Below are 19,007 nucleotides of genomic sequence, written 5' to 3'. Positions count from 1 at the left end.
ATTGTGTCAGGGTTAGAGCAAGCTTAGCAGATCCTGAATCCAAGGAGCTCCAGCAGGGATTTATCCTGTGTTCCACCACCAAGCTCTCTGGTCTGAGAAGAGACCTACCAGAATAACAGCCAGACTTACCAATGAAGGTTCTCAAGAGCTACAGGGCACAGGGCACTGCTTAACCCCTAAAAATCTATTTGTGAAGCTTGCTCCCTGGTCTGAACAACACAGGACTTTACTATTCCCTGTTACAGACTGTCCAGTTCAGTCCCACTCACCACAGCAGCTGCGTCTGACAGGTTCTAGAAAGTGGCAGCTACAGTGGTGCCCCGCAAGACGAATGCCTCGCAAGACAGGAAACCCGCTAGACGAAAGGGTTTTCCGTTTTGGAGGTGCTTCGCAAAACGAATCTCCTATGGGCTTGCTTCACAAGACGAAAATGTCTTGCGAGTTCCTGTGGGGTTTTTTTCCTCCGCCCCCTTTTTCCCAAGCCGCTAAGCCGCTTATCAGCTGATCCGCTAAGCCGCTAATAGCGCTAATTCGCTAAGCCGCTAATGGGCTTGCTTCGCAAGACAAAAAAACCTCAAGACAAAGAGACTCGCGGAATGGATTCTTTTCGTCTTGCGAGGCACCACTGTAATACAGTGCTATGTAGTTTAGCTAATATATAGAACTGTAGAGATGGAAGGGACTCCTGAGGATCATTAGTCCAACCCCCAACTTTTCTAGTAGAATAATAACCAACACAGATTGCAATCAATTACTACATACTACGTACTGCTTTTGAATCATGGTGCTGGAGGAGACTCTTGAGAGTCCCATGGACTGCAAGAAGATCAAACCTATCCATTCTTAAGGAAATCAGCCCTGAGTGCTCACTGGAAGGACAGATCCTGAAGCTGAGGCTCCAATACTTTGTACACCTCATGAGAAGAGAAGACTCCCTGGAAAAGACCCTGATGTTGGGAAAGATGGAGGGCACAAGGAGAAGGGGACAAGATGGTTGGACAGTGTTCTCGAAGCTCCCAGCATGAGTTTGACCAAACTGCGGGAGGCAGTGGAAGACAGGAGTGCCTGGCGTGCTCTGGTCCAGGGGGTCATGAAGAGGCGGACACGACTAAACAACAACAACTACATAAACTAGCATATTTTTGCATACCATTTAGTGACTTACTAAAATTAGACATCTGGAAATGCTTTTGATTAATGGATTGATTACAATATAGCAAAGCAAAATGATAAAATTCTAGGGTTGCATAGCCAACAAAGGCAAGACTTCTGCAACTGAACTAACCATCCTCCTCTCTGCACTCTCCCCAAACCTGCTCTGTAGAGTCAGGGAAACCCCAGGACAGATTTGGAGGGCACAAACTGGAGGGAGAGAAAGGGGAATTCCATCACACAAGCAGCAATCCTTGCAAGAATGGAACAATAGCAATAATTAAAACAGGAGGGCAGTGACAATAACACTTTGGAAAACATCATCATATCCTCTCTCAGGATCCTGTAAACAGTGCATGCTCCAAATCCACTCTCTTTTCTGGAGGCAGTTCTGTTGGCCATTTTGCTTCAAACTTAATTGAGTTTTGGGGAACAAACATAAGACGACCCCTTCTTCTGGAAACCAATGTAAATGTCCTAAACTAGTCATGTTTTATTCATTGCAGAGTTCCACCCTTTCCTCTCTATTATCTGTCCATTGTTTGCCTGATACATTTTACAACTGTGTGCATTAATTGCAAAAATGTAGCTCTTTGGCTACAGGTATGTTTGTCGGCCAATATGGGGCAATCTATGTTTGGTTGCATGGCTATTTCAGCAAATAAGCGTTTTCCTTCAAGAAAGCTTATAGCACTTGAACCACACCTGAAGTTCCCTCAGAGGAAGGCGACAGGTTGGCAAACATCAAACCTGTTACTGGATGTGGTTCAGATCCTTCCATCAGTCTGGAGACCCAGCTGCATGGCCAGTCCATCAAAGCCTGTCTGCTCACTAGCAATAGGTGCAATGTGTGGCTCTCTAACAGCCTCACAACATGCAATTGCAAATGAAACACCTCCTCCAAACCCTTGCATCTTCAGTTTCAGGAGTGGACCTTTGCAAATCATCATACTTGCTCAGCTGAAATAACATCAGAGGCCTAGCCTTGTTGAAGCAATACTGCAGCTGCAATTGGAGCTGTTCGTGCTACTGATTACAGCACCTGCTGCAGCGTTGTGATTTTGCTGCCTCAAGCCAGCTTATCCCAAACCACAGCTTCACCCTGGTTGACCCTCACCAACAGCTTCACTGAAGATACTGCCAAATAACTGAGTTGACACCCTAGCATACTGCCAGGCAGAATCTGTAGTCTGCATGAACTCTGGTATTGGAAAGTACACACACACACAAACGTGTGTGTGTGTTTAGAGAGCAAACACATACACAAACAGGCTTACAGTCCATCTGTAATACTATCACTAAATAACAATAACTTAAATAATTACAAAATCTAAAGGTGTCATCTAAATTATCAAGAAAAAAATTATTTGATCAAAGCAATTATTCAAAAAATGCATCAATCATATATACTAAAAATGGTTGGAGGGAGGAGAGAGTTGAAAGAGAGATTCATACTAACAAGCAGCAGAGTTAAGCACAATGGCAATTGCTCCAAGCACATTTAAACTTGAGTAGATTTGCATCTGCCCTAGTCCACCTTTAAATAAATGTTCCCCACTAAAATACTTAGGCTGGAATAAATCACAGACACCTAGCTTTACAAATAAGTGAATGTTTTATTCACAGCAAACAAGTCTCCATTTACTAGCAATAAAATGAAGAAGAAAAATCTTCCAAATGTCTTAAAAAGTAAAGTACTTGGTTTTCTTACAAAACGTATCAGGCAATCTTTTATAGATGCAGGTTGTAAAATCTCCATTTTTAAAGAGATTTAGTTCACTTGCAGGATCAGCAGAGCTGGGAGCCAAAGCCACATGACTCCTGCTTTTACTCTTTCAGGAAGCACAAAGGGGGAAAACTCCATGAGAGGTCCAGAGAAGGGGCCTTTTCTGAGGGGGCTCCCTGTTTGTGAAATACTCTCCCCCGGGAGACTTGCTTGAAGCCATCATTATATATCTTTAGGCACCAGGCAAACATTTCCCTCTATAACCAGGCCTTTGACCTTGGACTATCTGTGGCCTTTTAGAAGTGAGCGGGATATTTTTAATGTATTTCTCTTTTGGTTTCATTGTTATCTATGTGGGGTTTAATGTCTATTTGTTTAGTTGTAAATTGCTTTTGGTTGCCCTGGGCAATAAAAAGTGACTGACAAATTTAATAAATAAATTTAAAAAAAAATTCAAATCAATCTTCAAAAAAAATTAAATGGGTAAATAATGTTCTCTATTCAGTCTCTGTATGCCACCTATGACTATTTAGCTCTATCCTGTCCTCCTTCAGTTGTCAGAGGGGGGAAATATGTACGAGTTTTCTTTCTTTGCTTCCAGACTCATTCTTCTGCAGTATAGAAAATCCTGTAGAATAGGGGCCCTTTACGAGCTGGGATTCATAGCATCTCTTTTGTCTCCTTGACAAGCTTCTTCAGAAAACTTAGGGTGTCTGATGGTTCCCAAGCCTTGCTTGAATAAACTCTTTGGGCTGAAGGCTGTTGACAGAGAGTTGTGAAAGACTTTGCATATTTCAAATTTACCAAAATTAAAAGATGGGAAATGATGCACAAAGCTCTTGTACATGCAAAGCACAGCAAGCTGTTTGTAAGCATCAGCCAGGCCTCTTATAAATGCGGCATTTAAGCTAAGCTTGATTGGAGGGGAATTTACAAAACGCTCTCAGGAACAGCAGTGATATTAGGGTTATAAATATCTGTTGGTCTCTCATGGGGGGGGCATGGATCCATAGGCAAAGACAAATGTTGCAAGGCACACAAAGAAGCACATTCAAACACTAAATGCTGAAAGCGTACATATTCAAAGTCGAAAACATGAGATCACGATAATATTTTGTGCATTTCAAGAGGCCAAACATTTTCTGGTGCATTTTCATTTCAAAAGCTGACAAATAACAACTTGCTCCATAGTTATAAATGTACCTTTATAAAGGTCATCTCTTCCTTTTGAGTTGGCTACTATCAGCATGTTGATGATGGTGAGCTCTATTTTCACCAGTGAAAGGATCCAGGAGCAGATGTCTTGATCTTGAAACAGTGTATGGCAACAATGGTTGCGGAGAATCAGATGAAAGCTGTATTCAGACGAGAGAGAAGATAGGCTAGTGGGGAATTCTGATTGTATGGGGAGCTGAATTTACCTGTGATGAATGGAATATTACCAGGGTACCCTTAGACCAGGAATGAGAAATCTGTGGCTCTCCAAATGTTGGACTTCATGTCACACAATTCCTAACTACTGGCCATGTTGCTCTCTCCCCTTCCCTGCAGAGAAAATGGAACCATGTGATTGTTTAACACACCATTCATATGCATCTTCGTTTTAAAATATAATTCACACATACCATACTCCATACGAGGTGCTTCTGAGCAACAACCAAACATGTACATTGCTAAATGGTTCTCTGAGAGTTCCACCACAAACTCAGTTCTCAGTTTGTTGCGGTGATATGAATGCCCAAGTATGGTGTGGTGCTCAGCCATTTCAGCCATCTTGCACATTCAGCCCCTGCTAAAAATAATGACCACATAAGGAAAATAATTGCCCTGAACATTATTGTGAGCTCAGCTGTTATTTGTACTCACATGAGCCCAGGACTTTCAGCCCAAGTCAGCTGTGGCACAAATAGCAAATTGAATAGGAGCAAAGGGCAAATGAGACCAAAAGCAATGAAACAGAAAGAAAATATACCTCGTGATGGTCTTGTAACCTGAAAAGGGGATCTGAAGTTCACAGTCTAATACTATGTAGGTCATCTAATTACTTTTTCCAATTTAATCTTTAAAAAGAAGGCCTGGACCTCTGTAGTACTGGTGAACAACACCCTACATCACTGTCAGGAGTAAAGTAGAGATAGTTCTATATTTATTTATTTATTTATTTCACAAATTAGGAAATGCTGCCAGCCACCCCAATCCCTGCCGAATGAGGCTGTGAAAACAATGGCCATTCAATCTAGCTATGCCAGCCAAAGCTAGTTCCCAGCATACAGCTACCCATCCATTGTGGCCAAGGAAGTGAGGGTTTTCACCTATAAAGCCTTAAATGGCTCAGGACTGCAATACCTCAAGCACCACCTCTCCCCGTATGAATTGACCCAGACCCTGCAATCAACATCTGAGGCCAATCTATGTGTACCCCCTCCATGAGGAGTCCAGAGGGAGACAACATGACAAAGGGTCTTTCCTGTGGTGGCTCACCACTCGTTGAACGCTCTCTCCAAGGAAACTCCCCCTGGTGCAAGATGCCTTAGGACGGTCGTTTTCCTGGGAGATACAGGAGGGACAATATCCCAATGGCCCTTTGTCTCAGTATACTCCGTTGAGAATACTGTAACTTTAATTATGCCCAGGCAGTATACTGTTTCCATACAAGCATGTTCCCTTGCAGCATGTTGACAGAATGCTGGTACAGTAGCCTGCTTGTATTCGATCACAGCTGAACTTTCTTGACTTTCTGGCAAGCACATGCACAAATACAGACACATAGCATAAATCTAGGTCTTAGATCTGCCACTGCAATTTTGCCCACCCACATCCTTCCTATTTTCCCCAAGCCAGGATACAGAAACTCAAACCCAGCCATATGCATTTGGGGGATGAAACAGGAGGAAACCGGAGCTGCCCTTAGGTACTGGGGCCACCTGCAGGGCTACAGTCAGAAGACAACAATCCCATGCTTAGTTTGCTGTTTCAGATTCACACACATGTGGTGCTGCATACGATTGCCAGATGGCCCCGATTTATTTATTTTTTAAAGAAAGGTTAGCTCTTCTTACACAACGCACCCAAAAGCACAAAATAAAACCTGGCCACAGATTTGTAGACACAAATAACTTGGTGTGTGAGAAGGCACCTGCTGTGGCTCACCTGACCATCTCCCAGGCAGTGCCTGTTCAGGTTTTACAGAATAGGAGACTCTTGGTGGCCACTCTTCCCCTTTTCAGAGTCGGCCCCAGTGGCGTGTGGTGAATTTTTTCATAGGGGAATAGTTAGCGCCAGTGTCATGACGTCACAACGTTGTGCCCATGAGCATTGCACCTCCCTCTCTAAGCCAGGCAGAAGCTTCCAGGGCTTTGGAAAGAAGGCTCCAGACTTTAATACTTTAATTTACCGGGAATGTTTAGAAGAGTAGCCTAGTCACCTAGTCCACTGACAGCACACCGCTAGTCAGCCCAATATATTTTGCAGACACGGCCCACCAGTTGAGATCTTTGTAGGAGGTCTGATCCGTGTACCAGCAGTAATAGAAGTTAGTTGGCCTGTTCTTTTCCTCTTCTCAGTGAATAGTGAAAACCATCTTCTTCCTTTGGCTTTTTTAGGATAACTGATTACTTTTGATATGGTGGTGTTTTATCTTCCTGTTCATTTTAAGAAAAAAACTTGCTTCTGTGTTTTAATTCCTACACATCACTTGGCAGGGGTGGGTGGGTAACTGAAATGCAGGTGAAAGACAAATGTTTACTTATTTATCAATGTACCTTGTGCCATCCTTTTGTGAGTTTCCCATGTTCGCTCCACAATGTTGGCTGATATTGTCAGGGAAATACACAAAATATTGAAGCCACTAGGAGTCCACCAATTTTGTGAGCCCCTCCCAGATCCAGGCTATATATCCTGTAATCACACCCTAGGTCACACCTGATAGGCTAATTCAAACTTTCCCTCTGGAGCCTGATTGGACAACTCCAACGGCCAATCAGATGCTACATTCTAAAACCCTCCCAGCCTATTAGTCTAGGATCCAAACGCCAGACATAACTCTTACAAACCTACCAAAGGTCAGAATTGTGTGCTTTTCCATTCTGCAAAAGTTGCACAGGCAGTAAAACTTAGCTTAGTTACACTGGTGGAAGTTCCTAAATCGTTGGTCTAGGAACTCAAAAGTGGCTTGTAAGAGCTATGCGGTCTGAGCTGGAGCAACAACAATAGACTTGATTACCTTCCCCCCAAGGTGAAGGGGAGTGAGGTAGCTAAGCCTGGCAGGACAGCTTACTCCATGGCATTAACCCCTTCATGCATTAGACTTAAGCATGTAGGTTATATGAGACTGGTTATCCCAACAGCAAACCCTTTGGAACATGCAGGAGATGTGTAGGAAAAGCAGGGTCCTGCTCAACCTCAACCTTTGGCACAGCCAAAGACAGTGTGAAATATGGCAGTCTCCTCTCCTTCGTCAAATTCTCTTCAATTCACAGAAAACTTAGGGGAAGGACAGTTGCTCTACTGTCTACCTGATGAGTGAATTTGTAGAACCCTGGATATTACAACATGGAGTGAATGATCCTAAACTTTTCTGGAAAGATGGGGAGAATGAGTCATGTCATTTTCAGCTGCTACATAGTGGTTTGTGGAAACTGACCTTTGTTCTTGCCCATTTCTTCTTGGGAATCTTACCACCCTCCTACTTTCCTGACATTTCCAGCTATAACAGTGGAGTCAGAAAGTAAAAATCCCTGGACACATTCACGTATGGTCTCCCCGACTGTGAGTCAGAAGTACTGTTATCAGACTTTTTTGAACAAGGCCCCACTGACTCATGACTTTAGCTTCAAGCAGTGGGCTGCTGTTTTCCAACCTCTTTTCCATTTAACACCTGATGCTAAACCTGTAATAGGTAGTGAGCTTCTCCACCAACCTTTGAATTAGGGAAAAAATGTGTGCGTTTCATCATTTTAGGAGAAAACCCCAAAGCACTAATTATTACTAATATCCACTTTTACTTATTTGTCATTGAGTGAAAGGGCAAACATTAAATATGAGCTAAAATTATTGTTTTGACTTTAGGAAGGCTTCCAGGTTCTGCCCTTCGCTGATTAATTTGATGCTAGGGAGACTATCTCTACAAGCTTGTGCCAGTATAATAATATTCCAACAGGAACTAGTCCAGTATTTTCATCAATGGTGAGACAAAAGCTCCTGTTCTTTGGTCCCAACATTTAATATTCAGATATATACAGCTTTGAACATGAGATTCCATATAGCTATCACAGCTAATAGCCATTGATATGCTTATGGTCAATTAATGTATTGCATTATTTTAAAATATTTTATTTTAAAGCAACACACATTCTGAATTCTTTGAGTTAATTGTGTTGTGTGAAGTACGTTATTTTTACCATACCAGAGCCTATTTGAAATCATATGTATTAAGTGACTGAGACTCACATTATGGGAGATAAATTAAAAAATTAAAAAATTGTCCAGTAGCATCTTAGAGACCAACTAAGTTTGTTCTTGGTGTAAGCTTTCGTGTGCATGACAGACTGAAACAGAAGTCACCAGACCCTTATATACAGTGGGAGGGTGGGGTGGGGTTTTTCTCAGAAGGGTAGTAGGAGATGGGTATGGTAAACCTGTTGATGACTGTTATACAAGGGTCTGGTGATTTCTGTTTCAGTGTATCTGAAGAAGTGTGCATGCAGATGAAAGCTTATACCCAGAACAAACTTAGTTGGCCTCTAAGGTGCTACTGGAGAATTTTTTAATTTTTTATTTATTTCGACTGCATCAGACCAATACTGCTACCTACCTGAATCTATTATGGGAGATGCTACTGAAAAATACTAACATTGGTTTTTAATATGCATTTACACATTAATTTTATTTTGTTCATTTCAGAATTGTAGAGTTCACATCCTTTGAAAAAGATTAGCCATAAACTACATTGGGAATAAAGAATACACTCTTTTTATACAGCTACTGTTGTTGTGGTGGTGGCTGTTATCCTTGCAAACGTTTTAGAAAGGTTTGATCCCTCTTCTTGTTATGGTTGCAAAACAAACCTAGTTTCTGATCATGCAAAATCTGTATTTGGATGGATTCCTTGCATGCGTTCCCTAAACAGTTTATCCATGCTATCCCATTGATCTAGCCTGGTGTGGCACCAGGACCTGAAACTGCAATGCATCATCCAGATTTAATTGATTTAACTTAGCTGAATTTTAGGGTGGCCACCTACAGAGTGAAGACAGGAGTGCCTGGCGTGCTCTGGTCCAGGGGGTCACGAAGAGTCGGACACGACTGAACGGCTAAACCACCACAACAACAACCTACAGAGTGCCAACAAATAAATTGGGTGGAAATATTTGCTTAAAATTTGCATAATCTATTTTTTTTTTGGGGGGTGAATACTAAATAGAAATACAACGCATCTTACCAGGTGGCGAAGACTGTGACCTGTGTGCCTGCTCAGTCTGTGTGCCTGCTGATGGGCACTTCAATGACCCTGCTCTCCCTTCTGATCATGCCCATTTATCTTTAAACAGGACTTTGACCAGGCAGCTCTTCAAATTGAGAATAAGACTGGAAGAATAGAGACTCTGCTCTTACAGCCCTTTAAAAAGGCTTGTCATCTGTAAAGTATGGTACAGGACCACCCTGCAAAATGTAAATGGGAGTCATTATTGTTCCCCTGGTGTGGAGGCAGGCTTCAAACTGGGACCAATCTCCATAGCAAAACAGAAGCTAAAGGACTCAAAACTATGCACTGTTGCTCAGTAAATTGCTACTGGGTCATAAAACACATTCCAGCGGGCATGGATCCCCATCTCGTACTTGAGTGTAGACCGCTGGAGTTCAACTGGTGATAGAAACATTTAGAGTGCATTGATGGGGGAATTTTTATGGCACGATGCTCCAAAGTTCAGTGGCCCTGAGTTTACATTTTCTCTCATACATGCTCACAGTCCTTCTGAAGATCTGACGTCAGGTAATGGTATAGCATATTTCAACATTTCAGAAATTCTGCCCTTTTTAGTGGCACAACTAACTTCCAAAATCATAGCTTGAATTTAACTGGCTTTCTAGATTACTTAAGGGTTTGAGAACAACTAGCAATAATAAACCTCTGTACTGATATTGCCCATGTTCAGCAACTGATGCCTGATCAGCAAATTCTTATGCCATCTTATGAATTTTCACCAGAAGTAATTAAAGCTGTCTTCATACAGGATTATGTGATATTGTGTAAACTATAATAGAACTTTCTTTTTAATTACAGCTATATTGGGAATACAGAAGCAGTTGTAAAGCATGGAATGGGGGGGGGTTAATTGTGTGCTAAACAATTGGTGTAATACATATGGCCATCTGGCCCCATCCTTCTGCACCTGAGCCCAGATCCTGATCATGCCACATACACCCCACAGCTATTTGGAGTGGGGGGAGAATGGACTTCCAAATTAGCACCGCGTTTTGCTTGGCCCTGAGTAGAAAAGGGTGCATGCAAAGTGTGCCTTGGGTTGGCAGAGTTCTCCCTCCAATGGAGACTTAAATGTTAATTAGGAACAGACTGCTCCCTGCTGAAATGCAGCTATAGAGAAATGTGCACATATTGAATTTCCACCTGCCAGGCTACAGTCCCTCGGAGGAAGGTGTTATGTGTTGAAGTTCTCACCCTGGCCACCAGGGGTGTTGTCCTGGTCACTGGCCACTCAGGTCCACGTCAGTTAATTTAGGTGGGAAACCCTGGGGTGTTCTTGTTACAATGATGACAGCCGGCTGCCTATAAAAGCAGGCTGGCTGAGCTGTTCAGTGCAGTTCAGTTCCAGCTTACTCTAAAGAACCACTTGGAGAAATCTCTGTGTCGTCTGCCATCTCCACCCACTACTTAATAGAAGGGATGGCAACCCTAGTATGACTCTTCTTGTTCCACCTTATGCATGCTTAGTCAGAATAAGGCTCCATTTGCACTTAAAGCAGTATAAATGCTTAACAGTCATGGCTTCCCCCAAGAAATCCTGGGAAGGGTCATTTGCTAAGGATGCTGAGAGGCCCCTATTCCCCTTACAGAAATCTGTTTCTGGGATATTGGATATAGAAGGCCAGACCAAGCATCCCTGATGAATGGTCACTTTAAAATATGAAGGTTCATTATTGTTTCACAAGTTGTGTATGTCTTTAAGGGCCAGGGCAGATAACGAGACCCAGTCTTGCAGCTGTGAAACATAGCAGGTGATGCTAAGTTGAGTTAATTAAGCTGTGTCAGCAATTGGGTGTAGTATATAAGGAGCAGCACCTAGCTCCCTCATCACCCTGGGGGATGGGTTGGTGGTTGGGTTATGTTTGTTGTTGTTATCTTTAGTGTAAAAGGAGTTTTGTTTTTGCTATTAAAACCTTGTTAAAGTTATTTTTGAGTTCCTTGTTATGCATGGTCTCCCCAGCAAGCTCTCTGCAGCGCTACTAACCTGCAAATAGCCAACAATCCCATCTCTTCTGGGAAGAGCTGAGCTATTTTAGTGACACTGTGGAAGCTGTACTATTGCTTCCTCTTCTGAGCATAAATGGAAAACCCTTTATAACCATTCCAAGGGGTTTTTTTTAAAAAAAGAGCAATCCTGGTTACTTTGAAAAATTAGTGCAAAATCAAAGCATATAACTTTCACTCTGAGAACTAGATGAGGTGCTCCCCCACCCCTGAAAAATAAAATGTGCTGCTGGTTAAGAAATGGGAACACTGAGGGAAGGAAAGGATGAGTGGAACACACTTGCCTAGATCTCTAACCTGTATTAAATTGATTGGCTCCAGAGAAGAAATTAATCTTTTAGTACAAAGCTTCTAACTGTGAGGAATACAGCACTTGCTTCTTTTGGGTGGCTCTGTACATGGGACTGCAACTCATCTGATTTTATGGATATGCTTCTCATAGTTTTAGAGCCTGTGATTGTATGAACTACTTGAATAAGGTGCATATTTTCCAACATTGCATCAGATGAGCTTTTTGCATGTGTGCAGAAACGACAACTTTCATGAGCATTTAGACTATAAAAGGTAAAGGTAAAGGGACCTCTGACCGTTAAGTCCAGTTATGAACGACTCTGGGGTTGCGGCGCTCATCTCGCTTTAGTGGCCGAGGGAGCTGGTGTTTGTCCACAGACAGCTTCCAGGTCATGTAGCCAGCTTGACGAACCATAGCAGCGCACGGAAACGCCATTTAGCTTCTTGCTGAAGTGGTACCTATTTACCTACTTGCACTTTGACATGCTTTCGAACTGCTAGGTTGGCAGGAGCAGGGACTGAGCAACGGGAGCTCAGCCCATCGCGGGGATTCAAACCACTGACCTTCTGATCAGCAAGCCCAAGGCTCAGTGGTTTAGACCACAGCCACACGCACACCCCAGACTACGTGGCACCCCAAAGACCTTTGGTTTCCTTTTTAAAATATGCATGGTTAAAACCTATCCCATTGTGCTCTATAAGTCTTTTTGACAGCACAGGACAGCCATATCCGCCTCTGGTATTCTGCTCATACTGCTTGCATTTTTAGTTTCAAGTGACAATTACATCACACGAAAAGCTTCCTACATGCTTGATTTCCCCCTTCTAACATCAGCTTGGAGAGGACTGGTGTAGACCATACTGCCAGTCAGTGTAGACAATATGGAGTTGGGTGGACCAATGGTCTGACTCAGTGTAAGGCAACATCCTGGGTTCCTAACCACCACCATCATATGGGTAACTATTATCTCACCGATTAAATCCTCTTCCCCAACGCGAGGATCCCAAAACGTGCACACATGCCTGTCTACCCAGAGTGACTTGCCCAAAGCCACACAATGAGTCTTTGGCAGAAGTGGGGGCTAAGCCAAGGTCTCTCTCATTTAAGTCCAGCTTCACATCCAATGTGGTTTTTAGTCACATAGCTAAACTCACCCTAGCTCTCCCTTTTCACCATCTCTTTAATGAGCTTTGTGGTTCATATTAAGGCAGGTGTTCAGCCTTGTAGACATGGTTAGTCTCACATGAGAAAGGGAAGATGACTCCCTTTTGCAATGAAGGATTTTGAAATGAGACCTGGATCGCCTTTCAGTGTGAAATCACTCCCAGGGAAAGTGCTTGTGCACCAACGAGCTGCTCATGTCCCACATTAAAACTATGACACAGCAGAAAGCATTTCCTGACTCAGAGAGAAATGTATTGAATTTATTTTTATTTTTTTTGCTTCTGGACTCTCTCTGCACTAATAATAAGACATGAATCCAGAGCCATCTGTAGGGTTGTCGAGAATGATGATTAAATTTAAGGAGGGTCATTAATATGTCATTTAATAATAAATTGATTTAAACCTGCATATACTTAGTTGTTTTGCTTATTTAAAGGGTTTATAATCCACTTTTGAGACCCATGATTCGCAAAGTGATTACAATACAGTATAAAGAAAGTAGAAATCCAAGTGCCAAACAATGCAGTGTATCAATACTGCAATGAGTTCATGACACGGACAAGATCTAAAGAGGGAACTTCTTGATTTGTAGCTCAGCCTTCTAACCCTTATGCTCTGACAGTTTTTAGTGACATATATGAACCAACAGCCTCCAATTGTTAGAATGGGAACATTGAGATTCCAAGGCTTCTGGAGCAGGCGGGCAAGGGAGATGCCCCAGCAACCTCTTGCTCAAAGGCGCTCAGTCCGTAGAGCAGGAGACACTCTTAATCTCAGGGTCCTGGGTTCAAGCCCCAGGTTGGACCAAAGATTCCTGCCCTGCAGGGGGTCGGACTAGATGATCCTCATAGGCCCCTTCCAACTCAGCAAGTGTCCTCCCTCAGATCCTCTTAAGATTTGCAGCAGCAACTGCCCGCACATAGAATCCTAGGGTTGGAAGGGTCCCCAGGGTCATCTAGTCCGACCCCCTGCAATGCAGGAATCTTTTGCCCACCATGGGGCTCGAACCCGCGACCCTGCGGTGAAGAGTCCCTCGTGCGCTACCTGGGGATTCGATGAAGGGGGTGCGATCCTGCACGCGCGCTTGCTGCCAGCAGATCCCCGTGGAAGCTCAGCGACCCCTCTTGAGGGGGCCACCGGGGTCTCTCCCGCAGGCGGGAGCGCGGAGGCCGCCGGACAGGATCCCGCGCGCGCCCCCGCGGGCCAGGCCGGAGCAGCGCCTGCGGTTGCCATGGCGACGGCTCACGCCGCTATTCGCGCACACCCCTCCTCCCCCCGCCAAGCACCCTCCGTTGCCATGGCGCTGCCTCGACCAATAGGAAGGCGGGACGGGGGGCTGGCTGTCCCTCTCCCCCCCGCTTCGCCACTCCGGGCGCGAGGGCGAACGGGGAAGGCTTTCCGCGGCGCACTGGAGGCGGAAGTGGGTCGGCCCGAGCCTGGGCCGCGCCCGGAAGTGTGGGCTGAGGGCGAGCGGGTGCGGGTGTGCGGGGGGGGGCAGGACTTGGCGGCGGCGGAGCTGGCCCGACCCTCCTGGCAGCGCCTGCCTGCTGGGCCGCCCCGACGCGCGGGCGGGCGGGCGGGCGAGGCGTTTGCGGGCGCCTGGAGCAGGTCTCGCGAGAGTTCCCTCCCGGGCGGGAGGCGGAGAGAGCGCGGCGCCGTTTCCCCTCCCCTCGCCCCCTCCCCCTCCAGGAAGAGCCTGGGCCCGACGCGGGAAGATGGCGGCGGCCGGAGGCGGCGGCAGCGCGGGCTGCGGCGGCTCCCGGGCGGCAGGCGGGCCCGAGCTGTGAGACCCCAGGCAGGGCCGGCGTGAACGGGCAAGCGGCGGCGGAGGATGAGCTTGCTTTGCGCTCAGTATCTCCGGTGAGGAGGGCGGCGGGGGACGCCGGGGTGGGCGAGGGGGCAGCTCCGGGCAGGGCCTTCGTGAGGGGCCACGCTGCTGGCACCTCTTGGGAAGGGCGGGTGCGGGGCCTCCGCATCTTTCCGCAGGCGCAGGCCCGGGGAGGCCGGCGGGCATGTGCCGGGGATGCTGTGCCACACAGGAGCCCTTCGAAGGAGGGGGCGGAAGAACATGGCCTCTGGCCGAGGAGCTTTCCCCACATTGTGCCATCCCGCCATTGGCCAGTCTCGGCGGCCAGGTGCCCATGCAACAAAAAGGGCATGTAGGTTTGAAAAAGAAAGGAAAGGAAATCGTCTTGCCTGCCGAGGTAATGGGTCTGTATACAAGGTGAACATGAGCACACACACACACACACACACACACACACAACGTTAACGGCATCTGCTTGGGATTTTTCCACAATGCCCTCCCGAAACGAAGATTCGGTTAGGAAAAGGTGAGAAGTGGGAGGTGGGCTCCTGACCACCTGCCTCCCTGTCCTGCCAGCCACACTGGTGTGCTCCCACCAGCTTCACTCGCCTCCAGAGACATGCCAAGGAATGTGAGAGGAGTTTTAAAAAAGGCATTCTGCATGGAAGTGGGAAGTGGGGTATCTATATATTAGGAGCAATTAAAAATGGTAAGGCGTCAAAGGAAAGGGTGTGGAATTAGGCTGCTGTATTATGGTGGAGGAACTGCTCTAGTGCTCTTTCTGAGAAGGGAGATTTGGTGAGAAATGAGAATGTGCAGGAGGGTGGTGATGTTTCATGGCTGATGGGAGAGGTGATGGTTGGATGAGCAAATGAGAAGACTGCATGGTTGAGAGGAATAGGCTGTTAAGGAAGTGAAGTGAGGGACCCTTGATCACTTAAAGCTGCTGTGTAGTGGCGGATAAGAAGCTGAGCATGACAACTTTGCTGCCATAGCTCTCTTGCCTTTCTGCATGAGTTCTGCAGTATTGGATAGGTGTGCCCCATTCATGCTAAACAGTCCTGCTTCTTTTGGCACCAGCATTTGACTTCATGTGTAAAGCAAAGCCTGTAACTGCAATAGGTTAAGCGTCTAGAGCTCCTCTGTGTAAGATGCTATAGCAAAATGAACAGCAGTCTGTCTGCTGGTAGCCTCAAATCCTCTTCTTGTAAGCTTGTAGTAGTGCAGTGGTACCTCGGGTTACAGACGCTTCAGGTTACAGACTCCACTAACCCAGAAATAGTACCTCGGGTTAAGAACTTTGCTTCAGGATGAGAACAGAAATCACGCAGTGGCAGTGGGAGGCCCCATTAGCTAAGTGGTGCTTCAGGTTAAGAACAGTTTCAGGTTAAGAACGGACCTCCAGAACGAATTAAGTTCTTAACCCGAGGTACCACTGTAAACAATTTAGCAGTTATGGGGGAGCAGATTAGAGAGCAGAGATAATCCAGGAGGCATTTGTTGCTGTAAGGTGTGTATACTCTACTTTAAATCATGAAGTTGCAGAACATAACCACGGACAAAGAGAATGCATCGCCTCAAGGTTTTCAGTCAGTTATGCTTCAAAGAATACATCCTTCTACCATCTTGATCAACTTTATATTAGTCTAGATGGTTTTAGAATGTGGCCATTGCAAAATGCTTTTCATCTATTATAATATATGTAGGTCATATGGTTGCTCTGCATGATAACACATTAGATTGACACATCCTGGTGTCTTGTCCTAGCAGTGAAGATTGTCACAAACAAAAGTGTGCTTCCTTCCTTGTTTATAGCACAGAAGCACAGAAATGAGAGCTCTAAATGATTTTTTTACCTTCAGAAAAAACAGGCAAAGGAAGCTGAGATATGGTTATCTGAATTGCGCAGGTGTCCTTAGTGAGCCTTCAGGATACAGCAGGATGCTCTTTTTTGCTCTTTCTGTTGTGAAAGAAGCTGTCATCTGCTTTCTCCCAAAAGAAGTATCTCTAAATAAGGGAGACCTAGCCAGATACAGACCTGTGTCCGCCCTTCCCTCCTCAGGGAAGTTGTTGGAACAGATGATAGCAGAGAGATTCCAGGTGTTATTTGATGCTGCATTCTTCCTTGATACCTTTTCAGTCTGCCTTCAGAAGTGGCTGTGGTAGATCTGTGCCTGGAGATCAGCATGGGAAGCACTGTCCTTGCTGACCTTCTTGGAGTTCTTTGCAGCTTTTGATACTGTGGACCTTGTCAGTCTCCAGCACCTGTTAGAGCATTTTGAGGTATGCTCTTCAGTGGTTTCATTCCTTGTAGTTTGAATGTACCAAGAGGGAGACCATTGGAGAGGCTTTTAGCCCCATGACAACTACTGTGTTGCATTTCATAGGGCTCAGGGTTTTACTGCTGTTTAACATCTGTATGAAATCATTGTGCAAGTTCCTCCAGACCTTTGGAGTATCACCTTTGGGTGTCATCAGTACACTGGTGCCCAGTTCTGTATCTTATTAAGTAAGTATCCAGGAGCTAACATTTCTCTTTTTAACCAGGTTTTGCAGCTGGGTTCAGAAAAAAATTATTGAGCCGATAAGCTGAATTCAGGCAAATCAGAGATAATGCTGGTGAGAAGCAGATTGCTGTAGTCCAGATATGGACTTTGGTCCTCCAGATGTGACTGAACTACAGCTTCCTTCAGACCCAGCAAGCATAGCCAGTGGCCAGGGATGATGGGAGTTGTAGTTCAACAACATTTGGAGTCCGGAGGTTCGCCTGCCTGTAGTCTGGGTTAGTATCAGTCCATCTGCTGCAGAATCTGCACTCGCTTTTGAAGGGGAGAGACCTTGTCCAACAGGACCCCTACTTTTCAAATTTCCAAGTTTGATTGATGTAATACAATTTATTCTGGACTTCATGTATTTTGTTAAATGCCATATTGCATTATTTATGGTTTTATCTTTCCTTTGTAAGCCACTTAGTGAAAAATGTTGAAAAAGCATATAAATATTTGAAGTTACTGCAGGGAAACCACTGACTGTTCCCTTCTGGATGCCCTTATGGCCCTGACAGTGCATAGTTTTATAACCTGAAGGTGGCAATTTTGCTCTTGACACTTGCTTTGTCAGAAAATGGGCTGCAGAGTTCTATATCTGCTGAAGCTTCTGAACAGTCATCAATGGTAGCTCAGCATATGTGTTACGGACAACAGGCTCTCCATAAAGTTCTGAAAATGCTTTCTTTGCTCTAGATACCTTGTGTGTTTATGTTGCATCTGCTTATATTCCTAGAGAGGTTACATATTTAGATTCTGTGGTAACAATTCTGTTTGGATTGTACTTCATAAGCCCTTTATAGCAGTTCCAAAACATCTGGTTTTGTTTGTGTTTTCAAAAAATAATGGACTAATATTCCTTTCTTGGGGGAAGAATGAGGGGAAGATGAATTGGGACAGGACAAATATTCTAGGCCCTTTAAATCACCTCTGCTGCTATGTGCAAAGTCAGCTGGAAACAGAACTAGCCACTGCTGGATATGTCCACAATAAAGATCTGCTAAGAAATGGGTACAATTGGAGAAGTATGGCTTTTGCAGTGATTGGTGCCATTCCAATAGTAGTTAGCCCCTATTAGTCATAGTGGTAAAGTTGTAGGGCAAACATGATTGCACATGCTACAATGAAAAGTGAAGTAGAGAACTATGTGAAATCATTTGTGGTAGTTGTAAGAGGCGAAGCAGAAGTAATGAGAAGGGAATGAAGAAGCAAGCCCCATTGAACATACTGTAGTGGATTTACTTCTAAGTTAACTTGCATAGGATTGCACTGTATTTTTAAAAAGAAGCCCAACATTCCTTCAGGCCCTGTGGACATTCACAACATAAACTAAACCAGTTTCCTATGAAATCCAAAGTATATTTGTTTCCAAGGAATGAGAAGAATCCTTATCTGTCTAATGTGTCTTTAGTTCTGTCAATTATGCATCTCAATGGTTCGGGGGGCGGCGGCAAAAAATGTCTTTGAAAACCTTGTTTGCTTCTCATGTTCACCTGTTGAGCAGAATTGGAAATTTCAGTTTACCACTACATTCATTATCAATGTGGGGTTGTCTTTGAGCCTGTTTCAAAGTGAAATCCAGTATTAATTCAGAATGTCAAGTAGTATCTACTGTATTTGAAGTCTAGTGAATGAAATTGAAACTGTATTACAGTTGATTTTTAAACATTTTTCAAAGACTTCATTAATAGCCTTACAGGAGTTCCAAATTGTACCAACTCCCCATTGATGTGAAATTGCTATACCTTGTGAATCAAAGCCATTTTGATCTTACACTCTCTGTTTTCACCTCAAGGTGACTTAACTTTGCACATGTAAATCTGCCAGTGCAG

At 44.6% G+C, this 19,007-nt stretch overlaps 2 protein-coding genes across 5 annotated transcripts in view; one reads left to right on the top strand and one right to left on the bottom strand.

Annotated features, from left to right (window-relative positions):
* Positions 1-14,013, bottom strand: part of NMNAT2 (nicotinamide nucleotide adenylyltransferase 2) — a 90,828-nt gene extending 76,815 nt beyond the window's left edge. Inside the window, exons 1-2 of one of the 3 annotated variants that reach the window (XM_082226682.1) lie at positions 13,867-14,013; positions 4,082-4,233 (exon numbers count right to left, since the gene is read on the bottom strand). In XM_082226682.1, the coding sequence (XP_082082808.1) occupies positions 4,082-4,127 (46 nt within the window). In that variant the 5' untranslated portion in view covers positions 4,128-4,233; positions 13,867-14,013. Of the gene's footprint in view, positions 1-4,081; positions 4,234-4,320; positions 4,419-6,639; positions 6,684-13,866 lie in introns of those variants that run through there. The other 2 variants (XM_082226679.1, XM_082226681.1) reach the window with 2 other exon arrangements.
* Positions 14,014-14,541: 528 nt separating this feature from the next.
* SMG7 (SMG7 nonsense mediated mRNA decay factor) overlaps positions 14,542-19,007 on the top strand; it is a 66,899-nt gene continuing 62,433 nt past the window's right edge. The window contains exon 1 of one of the 2 annotated variants that reach the window (XM_082226647.1): positions 14,542-14,682. In XM_082226647.1, the coding sequence (XP_082082773.1) occupies positions 14,654-14,682 (29 nt within the window). In that variant the 5' untranslated portion in view covers positions 14,542-14,653. The remainder of the gene's footprint in view (positions 14,683-19,007) is intronic. The other variant, XM_082226648.1, reaches the window with a different exon arrangement.

Source organism: Podarcis vaucheri (assembly GCF_965113315.1).
Source record: "Podarcis vaucheri genome assembly, chromosome: 6".
Classification (NCBI taxonomy): Eukaryota; Metazoa; Chordata; class Lepidosauria; order Squamata; family Lacertidae; genus Podarcis; species Podarcis vaucheri.
The sequence above is the reverse complement of the archived record's forward strand: the minus strand, read 5'-3'. Positions and strand labels throughout refer to the sequence as shown.